General features: G+C 52.0%; 1 protein-coding gene across 2 annotated transcripts in view; it reads right to left on the reverse strand.

Annotated features, from left to right (window-relative positions):
• Positions 1–3609: 3609 nt before the first annotated feature.
• POFUT2 (protein O-fucosyltransferase 2) overlaps positions 3610–11629 on the reverse strand; it is a 15941-nt gene continuing 7921 nt past the window's right edge. The window contains exons 5-10 of one of the 2 annotated variants that reach the window (XM_023518137.1): positions 9713–9779; positions 8686–8811; positions 6961–7141; positions 6623–6746; positions 4825–5016; positions 3610–4406 (exon numbers count right to left, since the gene is read on the reverse strand). In XM_023518137.1, the coding sequence (XP_023373905.1) occupies positions 4863–5016; positions 6623–6746; positions 6961–7141; positions 8686–8811; positions 9713–9779 (652 nt within the window). In that variant the 3' untranslated portion in view covers positions 3610–4406; positions 4825–4862. Of the gene's footprint in view, positions 5017–6622; positions 6747–6960; positions 7142–8685; positions 8812–9712; positions 9780–11629 lie in introns of both variants that reach the window. The other variant, XM_003798095.2, reaches the window with a different exon arrangement.

Genomic DNA, 11629 nt, shown 5'->3' on the forward strand with positions numbered 1-11629 from the left:
CGGACCCTCTACCCTGCTGTAGGCGTCCAGCTACAACCTACCTTGCCCAGTGCCTGGCAGATGCCCCTCCTGGGAGGGCACAGACCCTGCTGGGCTCTCCTCACTCTGCTGCCTCCAGCTCTGAGGGAGAGGATCACAGGGCAGGCACTGGACTGGGGTCTTCTCTGTGTCTACAGCTGGAGGCCCCAGTGACTGCACAAGACACAACTGTCACTGAATGAAAAATAATTCGACCTTGGAAGGAAGAAAGTAGGGCTTAAGACATGGCCTTTGTCCTGCCCAGATGTGCACATGAGGGGCTGGGTATGGAAAGGGCTTGTGGGATTACCCAGCATGCCAGCCCCATGAGGTGAGTGCAGAGTAGGCCTGAGCCTCCACCTCACTTGCTCAGGTAAGCAGAGGGAACTATGGCCTGCCAGGGTCCTGGGTGGGTGACTACACCCACATATGGCAGCCATGACCAGTCCACAAATGCTGCCCCAGGCCATGTGATTGTTTGGGTCAGGTCTGACCAATTGCTCAACGCGAGTCAAGCCCTGACTACCGCCTGGGTGTGGGTGTGGGAGGGGAGGGCAACCCTCTTGCCACTGTGATGGGGGAGCCTGCAGAGGATAGGGCGCCAGCAGAAAGCAGAACAGAGAAAGGGCATGGACCAGATCCCAACAGCACCACTCCTGCCCCTGCAACCAGTCATGCTGAAGGCAGACTTAATTGCCATCTGTGGGGGTTGTCTGTGCTCTTTGCTAAGTCAGCTCAGTCAGGATTTTGTTATTTTGCAGTGGACAAGGTGCTGACTGATAATATAGCTTTGGGAAGAACTGGGGTGTGGAACTCATAGAACCTGGTCGCTGGAGGGCCCGGCCTGGTTGCTCCACAGCACTCAAGTCATGCCTCGCCCAGCCTCTTCTTGGGCATTTTCAGGGCAGGAGACACTCCCCTCCCCACCTGGCTTCAGAGGTTCCTCCTCAGGAATGGTTCTTTTTCCCCTGTCAGAGGTTGTGGAACTCCCAGGAGTCCCTACGGGGTGGATGACCCCGCTCCTCCCTGCCTGTTCCCCACACGGATGCCTGTGACCCTCACCTTCTGGGCATCGACACCCAAAACGTGAGTCAGGTTTGCACCCGCAGGGGCCATGCAGAAGGCACGGTGACCAGACAGGGATTTCTAAAAGTCAGTCAAATAACATCTTTGAACTTCTCACTCTTGTCCACCCAGAGAGGACCTGGCTGTGGCTTCACAGGACCCCTCCCAGGCTCTCTGGCTCCAGCTCAGAGGACTGCATGAGTTTTGCCCACATCCCTTCCCCTCTGCTAGCAGAGCAAACCCAGAGTGAGAACCCATACCCTTCCCTGTCTGGGCCTGCGGGCTCCACTCAGGGACCACAGCCCATCCTCACTGACAAGAGATGTGGCTTCACAGGAGCAGGACAAGGGAGGGCTCGGTTGTAGCATGTACAGGGAAAGCCTCCTTCACCTTCAGCTGGGAAGGTCATTTGCATGCAAGTCTCCCACCAGCTGAGCTCCAGGAGTGGGCAGACTGATTATCATAAGAAAATAATCTCCCAAAATACTCCTGGGCATGGGGGTGGGGACAAGGGCCCATCCTCAAAGACAATTTCACAAAGTAAATCCCTACTTGGTGGAGCAGGAGTCATGTGAGTGGGGCCCAGGCCCCACTGAACCTCCCGCAGAAGATGTCCCTTCCCCCTCTCTGACAGCCGCAGCACACAGGTGCCTCTAGTGCCCACCCAGGTGCAGCTATGCCAGCAGTCAGGCTGTGAAGTGAGCCATCCTGCATGGCCCAAGACCGTTAACTTTAAAAAGAGGGACAGGGGAGGCCAGGTGTGGTGGCTCATGCCTGTGATCCCAGGCGGGAAGGCTGAGGCAAGTGGACTGCTTGAGTTCAGAAGTTCAAGACCAGCCTGAGCAAGAGCAGGACCCATCTCTAGTAAAAATAGAAAAAAAACAAAAACAAAAACTGCCATCCTAGGTAGAGTGCTGTTGCGTCACAGATCACAGCAACCTCCAACTACTGGGCTTAAGCAATTCTCTTGCCTCAGCTTCCCAAGTAGCTGAGACTACAGGCGCCCGCCACAACGCCCAAGTATTTTTTGGTTGTAGTTGTCGTTGTTGTCTGGTAGGCCCGGGTTGGATTCAAACCCGCCACTTCTGCTGTACGTGGCTGGCGCCCTAGCTGCTGAGCTACAGGCGCCGAGCCTAAAAATAGAAAAATTAGTTGGGCATTGTGGCAGGTACCTGTAGTCCCAGCTATTCGGGAGGCTGAGGCAAGAGAATGGCTTGAGCCTGGGTGATAGCAGAGGGAGACCATGTCTCAAAAAAAAAGAAAGAAAGAGGAGGAAGATGCTCCACATCACCCCAGCAGCTGAGACAGCCCCCCAAACATCCACCTGGACTCCAGCACCCCCTTCCTTATATTCAGATCCCACAGCACCTCCTAGGGACTCTGTGGGCACCTGGTCCTTTTGTCAAATTTGGCCTAAGTCTGCCACCATACTTCTAATGCCCACGTGGAGAACTGCAATGTGACTTAGCACCTTCACAAACTGCAACCCAAGAACCATTTCTTTGTAACAAGTAGCTGAGTCTCAGCCAATCACAGGCTGCCTACTTATCAGACCACGCCCACACGAGGTAGCTGTAGCCAATCTGGATGCGTTGCTTCCCTGTTCTGTCTACAGTTGCCCCTGCCGGTGTTGCTGGGTTGAGCTCCCCGAAGGTGAGTGCTGTCTGATGCATGAACTGTTTTTCTTCTAACAGTTGTGACCATCACGGTCCGCGGCAAGAGCCTCCTCACCCACAGGCTCCCCACGTCTTTCTTGCCAGGCCAGTGTGCCGCCACCTTGGGCACAAGCACGTCCCATTCTCAGCCCCTCCTGGCTCCCACCTCCCCCAGGGCAGCTGCCACACTCGCACTCAGCTCTGGCTCCTGCGCTCAGTGTTTATCCTCCTCTCACACACCGCCTCCTTATACTGGCTGGTCTGTTGCCATTACCATGTAAACAAAGGCCATAATGCCATCTCTTCACTGCTTAAAAGAATGGCAATTGGGTGGCACCCATGGCTCAAGGAGTAGGGCGCCAGCCCCATATACCAGGTGTGGCAGGTTCAAGCTGGGCCCTGGCCAAAAACTGGAAAAAAAAAAAAAATGGCGATTTTCAAATTGCCTTCCACAGCAGAATTCTTTCTCCCAAACAGCCCTCCCAACAGAGTCCAATGAACCGAGAGAGGTCAGATGGGCTGCTGTGGATGGTGGCAAGGCCTTGCTCGCCCTGAGTAGTAGGGAACTCTGGGGGAGAAGGTGGTGTCCTAACAGAGGAGCTCAAACCCACAGCACTCATGGGGCCAGCGGGGCAGCCCTCCACTGTCCACCACATCTGGTCACAATCTGCTTTCTGGGAAATCAGAGAGGTCTTCCACGTTCTGTTGTGCAGTGGGAATGAGACTTTGCCCTTGACTACCAACTGCCATAGGAAGGCACATGGTTATAGTACAAAATGTTTTACGTATCTCTCAGCCTAAAGAAAATCCAATGTATGAAAAAGGTAGTTTTCTAGAATTCCAGCTTTGTAGAAAGTTTTATTAATAACATTTGAATGTACAAATGGAAAAAGAATAAATATGTCATCATATACCCTGCACAGCTTCAGGTAATACCATAGGACCCAAATGCACTTTCAGAGTCAGTTTTAAATCATGGGAGAAGACACAGAAGGCAGTGTCCTAGACTAGCCAGGCTCAGAGTGGGAAGGCTCCATCCCTGCTCACTGACCATCTTCTAACCGTCATGAGCATCTGTGTCCCTGCACCCCCAGCAGATGCAGAAAGTGGCTGCTCAGTGTCACAAGACACTGTTGTGGGAGTTCACGCTGAGGAAGGGGCCCAGGGGTGGGAGGGGCCCCGAGCCAGCACTGCTCCCGCCTGGCAGGTGCCCTTGTGGTGGTAGCATGAAGACCTAGAAAAAGGTTTTTGTAAAAATGGGTACAAAAAGCCACCTGACAGAGCAGTTTATCTTAGATGCAGCCTTTTAAAGCTAATGTGACCATCACTTCTCATGTCCATTTCTCAATCAATGGTGAGTGATAGATCCAGAGGACACACACGTGCCTACCCACTGCAGGTGAGTGCAGAGCAGTCAGCCAGGCTCTGGTGTTAGAACTGAGCCAAGTGTCCCATAGACAACCCCAGGTTTCCCCTGGAGACTCCAGCAGGGAAGTTTCTGGACTCTGATGTGGCGAGGAGGACCCTCAGAGGCATCACCTCAGGGTCCAGCACAAGGTGAGGTGGAAGCTTCATCCGCTGTCCACCCCATGAGGAAACAAGCTCCCTCACGGTCTCCCAGCAGGCAGAAGGGCAGGGTCAAGGTGGAAGAGCCTTCTCCAGTGGCCCCTATAGACATGTGCAATTAGTCAACAGGCTTAGGAAAACACCGGTTCCAAAGAAACGTCAACTCCAAGTCCACCTGAGATGGGGCACTCACCCACCAGCATCTGCTCACTTAAAACACGCAGGAAACCAAAGGTGTCAGAAAGGCCCCAAGACAGGCTCTGACAACATGTCCTGGGTTTCTGGATCACCCCACAGGCCTCATGTGCAGCTGAGATGCGTGTCACAGACCATGACTGCAAATACAGCCACAGCCCTGCAGGTGGAGGAGCTTCACATGCAGACGAGGCCGAGGGAGACCCGAGAACGGGCATAGCCCTAGATGTGCCACCTGCAAGCGTAGCCTTCTCTGGTCCTGCAGCCTATGAAGGACAGTCCACCTAATCCTTGACTGGGGAACAGAGCAGACCTATGCCCACACCTGTGTTCACGACGTGTCCAGTGTCTGCAGATGCCAACTCAGTACGCAATCTTCCAATGCGTAGGCTGCTCACATGCTTTCTCCTGGTCTCCACAAAATCTGTTGTACGTTGTCTTGGGGTCAAACCCTAAGATTTCTCTCTCCTCATGAATCCGAAAAGAAAATGTTGAGACTGAGGTGCCAATAAAAAACCTGCAAAGGATCATAAGTTTCCCAGAGTTACACAGAATCAATCCACCTATCAATCGATTCATAACATGTGCCCTTCAGATACCTGTCTGGCCTGGCCCACCTTCCCCAGGGACCCTCAATATCTGCACACCATGCAGCTCTGCCTGCCATTTCTGCCCCAACCCAACCCCACGGGCACAGTGAGCCTTAGCACCCCCACCCTGCCAGGGGCCGCCTCCTATTGCAAAATGCTAGGGCAGGCACGACAGTCCTCTGGCCCAGGCGCAGTGGGCCCTGATGTGGGAGTTGCAGTAACATGCTGCCCAGGGCCCCTTCACACTGTCTAGGTTCGTGGGGACAGCCTCTCTGGGACCCTCTCAACCCCTGGGGCAAGAGTCCCCCATTCCTCTTAACCTCATGTAGTGCTGGGCCTGGCTCACTGACGGCACAGAACCACCAATCAAATCTGAGATTAGTTGTGTGCTGTGTGCACAACACTGCACTTGGGCTGGGAGCCTACACAGGCCCATCTGCACCTGGGTAGGAGGTAGAACATGGTAGGGGGACCCTCACCTCCCCCGACAGAGAGGATGCCAGAGGGGGCTGTGCCCATTGGCAGGCACAGTGCTGCAGTGAGCCAGGCTGTGCACTTCACACATGGGGACCCAGCCAGGGCTTCCTGAGGGTGACAGCAGGAGGTTAAAGGCCTCAGGGCAAAACCTCCCTGAAGCAGAACTTCCAGGGCCAAGCTGTCAAGTTCTCAATCAGAAACCCTGAGGCCCCAGTGGAAGGGCAGGGATGAGCCTGTAACTCAGCCCCTACAAAATCCCAATCTTAATACCACTGAGAAACCAGCTCCTCATCCCATCTGCCTAACAGGAAAAGGGGACTCTCACTCTGGAAAAATGGCATCATAGGGCCTCTGTGGATCTTTTATACTCGATGCTCAGAGCAAGACAGAAAGTCACTGGACATAGGAGGGGGGTGCAGGCTTGGGAAACTAAACACTCCCAGGCCAGTTAGGCTGTGAAACAACAAACATGTATACACGCTCACACACACTATCACGGGTGTCTGAGAGCTCTGAAGCCAAAAGAAAAATCATTCACTCTACTTTCATTTTCCATTTTGCTCAAAATTTTCTGACCTAATCCCAACCTTGGTTTTCTGTGCAGAGGTGCAGCCGAGTCTCTGGACACCAGAGGCCTGGGCCTACTCCTGTGGGCACAGCCCCAACAGTAAGGACACACAGGCCCCATGCGCCCAGATGTCGGGACAGTCTATGGGTGTCTCCCTGTCACACACACCACAACTGTGAACCAAACCCAGGGTACAAATAACTCAGGCAGGGTGGACAGCAGGGACTGGAAGTGACAGGAAGGGGAAGGAGAGCTCTGGGCTGAAGCAATGACAGTGGCACACCATGGAAGAAGCCGGTGCGCAAGGTCTGACCTGAGGAAACTGTGCTGAACATCACAAGATGCAGATAAAATGACAAGGGAAACAAGCCAGGTGGTCAGGGTGTGCACACAGGTGGTCACCTGGTCAGATGCACTGCGTCTGGAGACACATGAGCCTTCTGAGAACCACCACACCCACCCTCAGCTGACAGACAAGTCAGGGGCACCTGGCGTGTGAGCAGATCCACTGGTCAATAATTGCTACGCCGCCATCTTTGTAGAGTTCTAGTTCTTCCCAAGTGGGTTCAAACCTCACCATTTCTGGTAACAGTTTTTTTAGCTCTTCGTATTCTGCAAAGTAAAAGGAGAGGCCTTTGATCTAGGCTCTGCAGGAGCACACACGCTCTGCTGCTTGTGGAATCTTCAGAATCTGACTATAAGGGGAAGACACAATTCAGCTTTCTCCTCCCAGAGTAACAGGTGAATACTATGCATGCCTGGATTGACCAGAATTTAACCATGGCTCACAAAGAATGGAAGAGAGTCTCGAGTTAAAGCTCCATACCCTTTCTGATGGCATCTGTGGCCACAAACACTGTGTCCAGCTGGTGAGTCTTCATCAGGCTGCGGATCTTCCTCACGGCCCCCTCCAGGCTGGGCACATCCTCTCTGTGGCCCCAGATAAAATCTTTCCTTCTCAGGTGGACACCAAGGTAGGGCCCCCCGAGTGAAGAGCCCAGCTTGACCTAGCAAAGAACCACAGGACGTGCTGAAACTGCTGGGGGAAGTGGGGAGCTGAGCAGGTGGGAGCTCACCCTGGACCCCCGCAGGACATGCATTTCCACCTCAGGGGTCACCTTCAAGTCTGTCCAAGGGATTCGCAGACAGAATCTCGGGGGGACTAGATATCTTCTCAAGACCATAAAGTTAATTACTATAGGCCCTTTTATCTGGATAAAATTAAAATATTTTTTAAAAATTAAACACTTGGAGGGGCAACGCCTGTGGCTCAGCTGGTAGGGCGCTGGCCCCATATACCGAGGGTAGTGGGTTCAAACCCAGCCCTGGCCAAACTGCAACAAAAATATAGCTAGCCCTTGTGGTAGACACCTGTAGTTCCAGCTACTTGGGAGGCTGAGGCAAGAGAATCACTTAAGCCCAGGAGTTGGAGGTTGCTGTGAGCTGTGACACCATGGCACTCTATGAAGGGCAATAAAGTGAGACTGTGTCTCTTAAAAAAAAAAATTAAACACTTGAATTAGAAAAAACCAAATGGAATAAAAACCATATAAAATATTTTTTTTCCACTAAAAATGTACAAGCAACTTGACTATTGCTTGAACCCTGCCCTATCCCTTGGAACCAACTCTCGTATTCCACAATAATAGTTGGGTGCCATGCTACTCCACCCTGTGAAGCTACTCCTCTCCGTGAGGCTACTCCTACCCAGGAGGCTGCTCCTCCCTGTGAAGCTACTCCTGCCCCTGAGGATACTCCTCCCTGTGAGGCTGCTCCTCCCTGTGAGGCTACTCCTCCCTATGAGGCTACTCCTGCCTGTGAGGCTGCTCCTCCCTGTGAGGCTACTCCTCCCTAAGAGGCTACTCCTCCTTGTGAGGCTGCTCCTCCCTGTGAGGCTACTCCTCCCTATGAAGCTACTCCTGCCTGTGAGGCTGCTCCTCCCTGTGAGGCTACTCCTGCCTGTGAGGCTGCTCCTGCCTATGACTCTACTCCTGCCTATAACGTGTTTTGCTGTTAAAAACAAAGCAAAAAAGAGATGATGAAAATGATAAAAAAAAAAGGTCAATGTGAATAAGCAAAATACTGCTTGTAGAAATTACATTATAGAAAAACCTACATGTTAAACAAATAACAAAACGACAATACTAGGCCAAATGGTCTTAACAGTGTTTCTGGGCGAGTCTGGGTGACTCCTGCCTTTTGGAAATGTAACTCTGATCACCATCTTTTACTTCGTACTTTAATATTTTTCACCTCACTTTACAAACAATCCTTCATTACAGTCTAGACCTATAACAATGTCCAAATTCTAGTAAAGAGAGAATTGCATGGTGCAACCTCCTGGAGTTTGCGCCAAGGCGAGGGGTCCACAGAGCTTCAGCACTGGGTCCGTCCCCACATCAAGTAATTACGGTAACTCGCTTCTGGAAAGGGACCACCACATCTACAAGGGACAGAGGCACCAACTCCTGTTCTGACTTCTTAAATTTATTGGATGAGTTTTGGGGCATCTGAAGAGAGAATTTACATTTTCACTAATTAACAAAAATACCTTCATCTTTGTCCAGTCCTCCTCAAAGGGGATCTTGTCCGCGTGGTCTGTGGAGTTCAGGTACCTGCTCCTGAACTCATCTCCCACCGCCCGTAGGTGCCTGGCAAACACCATGCTCCGCCGGCTCTGTGGACACACAGGGCCCTGAGCGCTGCCCCCATGGTTTCAGAGGACGGGCTGCAGCGTGGACTGCCTGCCTGCCCTCCAGACCTCCTGAGCGGGGCTCTTTTTGGCCTTTCACTGCCCACGCCCTGCTGCAACAATCCTCGCAAGCACTTCCCCCATCACAGGTGCCTGGGAACCAGGGTTGTCCCTGCAGAGGCTCTCGAAGAGGCTCCATGTGAAGCCACTTCCTACCCCAAACCAGCAGAGCACGAGGGCCAGGCCCCCGGGCAAGAAGTGGCCAGTCACTCAAAGGGTTCCCTTAGCTAGCAGGCTCTCCCTGGTTTCTCCCCAACTTGAAATTTTAGGCTTTGCTTAGTAAGCACCATGTCGAACAGGATTAAACTGCAAGAGTCCTGCTGGAGCAAGGACCGTATCTCTGGCAAACCAGACACCAGCTCTCTCAGCCGTTCCCAACACGGACATACCAGCTGATGATGCAGGAGAACCAGCTGCTCTCCCTGACTCTGTCACTACTCACTCATGGTAACTGTGGTGTCATCAAAGGTCACTAATTCCAATTTTAAAGACTTACTGCAGAAAACGTTCCCACTTTCCAAAACTAAACAGAGAGGAAAGAAGGGCTCTAAGCCCCCACCAAGGAAGCCAGTGCCTCAGGGGCCCCCCACTCCACTCAGGGCCTTCCTTGGAGGCAGGAGTGCCACAGCCCAGCGGGGTTCCTGAGGCCCAGCCCAAGCTCAGCCGGCCCAAAGTAAGATGCAGAGTCTGTCTGCTATGTGGGGCAAAAGGCCAAAAACCCATGGCTTCCAGGAGCCTCACAATTTTAATCGGCAACGACAAGGAAACACATTGTCAGCTGTTTCACATCACACAACTTTAGGAGAGCGCCCCCAGGGATACTCACGTCCCAGTACTCTTTTCCTCCGTAGTGGTCATGCAGTAGGTTTTCAGCTCTGTCTAACATCACAGACCTATTTTTAACAAAAGGAAAATAAAGAGCTTAATGATGTAAGAGTCAGGAGAGATCACACTCTCTCTGGGAGAGCACAGGGTGGGCAAGCCCAGGCCAGGGAAACAGTGGGAGACCAAGTCCTCAAGGGACCCTGACCAAATTAGCTGCCAGCCTCAACCATGGTCAGGAGAGGGTATCAATCCCTACAATCAACCCGAAAATGACATCAGAGAAAAGGATTTCCTAACATAATGGATTTATTTGGGAGCAAGGACAAAGGATGCCTAGCCACGGAAAGCCACAGGATTAAGCACAAAGGGAAGCTCTTCCTTTTTTTTTGAGACAGAATCTCACTTTGTAGCCCTTGGTAGAGTGCTGTGGTGTCATAGCTCACAGCAACCTCAAACTCTTGGGCTCAAGCGATTCTCTTGCCTCAGCCTCCCAAGTAGCTGGAACTACAGGCACCCACCACAACACTTGGCTATTTTTAGAGACAGGGTTTCCCTCTGGCTCAGGCTGGTCTCGAACTCGTGAGCTCAGGCAATCCACCTGCTGTGGGGTCCCAGAGTGCCAGGATTACAGGCGCGAGCCACTGCACCCAGCATGAAAGGAAGCTCTTATTCAGTACAGAGACATTCACCTGAGCTGCTTAGACACAGAGGAAGTAACTCTGGAGGCTCAGAGCCAGAGCTGCCACCAGTTCACCAAAGTGGATGCCATTACTGGGCAGTGTTCTTCTGAGAGCATCTTACAGAGTCGCTGCAGTCTGCAGGAGTGTCTGGTGATAGCCTGCTCACCGCAGGACATGTACACATGGACGCACAAGGCAGGGCAGGATATGCAGGGACTTCTCAGGGGGCCCCCTAGAAACCCTTAGACGTGCAAGCAGGAGCCTACCCCTCAGGGCTGTCCCAGCTCCAATCTATCTGAGTTGGACAGGACAATCTCACCCTGGTGTCTGCAACTTTCACACTATGTGATTCTAACACCTGTGAAGTGTTTCTCCTATTGTAGCCACTGTAGCAGCTGTCACCCAATTCACCTGTGACTGGCTATACAAAAAAAAAAAAAATGGACAACAGACAAAACAAATGAAACAAGCAAATAGAAGCCGGCAGTACATTAGAAGAACAACACACATAACAAAAGGAGTTCATTCCAGGAAAGCACAGACAGCTCAATGCCAGGGAACCTATCACGTAACTTACCACAGGTAAAGGAGCAAAGCCATATAAGGACAGATGCCGTCACAAAGGCAAAAAGAGTCAGTATCTGCTCCTGTCACCCAAAGAATCACCCTAACAAGACAGGGATAGGTGCTCCCTAGGACAAGAGAGACCGTCCCTCACGGGGTGACACAGACATAGCACCTACCCATCAGGACTGGGTGGCCTGAGAGGGCAGCTCGAGATACATGGAACCTTTGCTCTTAACGCAGCATAACTTTTAGTGGCTCAAAGAATTAAATGTGAAAACTGAAAAAGCGTTAATTAGACCACACCAGCACATGGCTCACACCTGTGACCCCAGCACAGTGAAAGGCCCAGGCAACTGGGGACGGGACAGAATTATAGACAGAGTCCTTATCTAACAAAAACAATCAATGTAATCTGGTTCTATGTACCCTCAATGAATCCCCAACAATAAAAAAGAAAAAGAAAGGCCCAGGCAGGAGGATTGTTGGGGCCAGGAGTTCAAGACCAGCCTGAGCAACATAGTGAGACCTTATCCCTACAAAAAATAGAAAAATTAACCCGGCATGGTGGCACCTGCAGTCCCAGCTACTCGAGAGGATGATGAAAAAGAAGAATACTCAGATGGTAAAAGTTGGGATTAGAGGCTCGGCTCCTATAGCTCAACCAGCTAAGG

This window comes from Otolemur garnettii, unplaced genomic scaffold (assembly GCF_000181295.1).
Source record: "Otolemur garnettii isolate 467f Iridium unplaced genomic scaffold, OtoGar3 scaffold00128, whole genome shotgun sequence".
Lineage (NCBI taxonomy): Eukaryota > Metazoa > Chordata > Mammalia > Primates > Galagidae > Otolemur > Otolemur garnettii.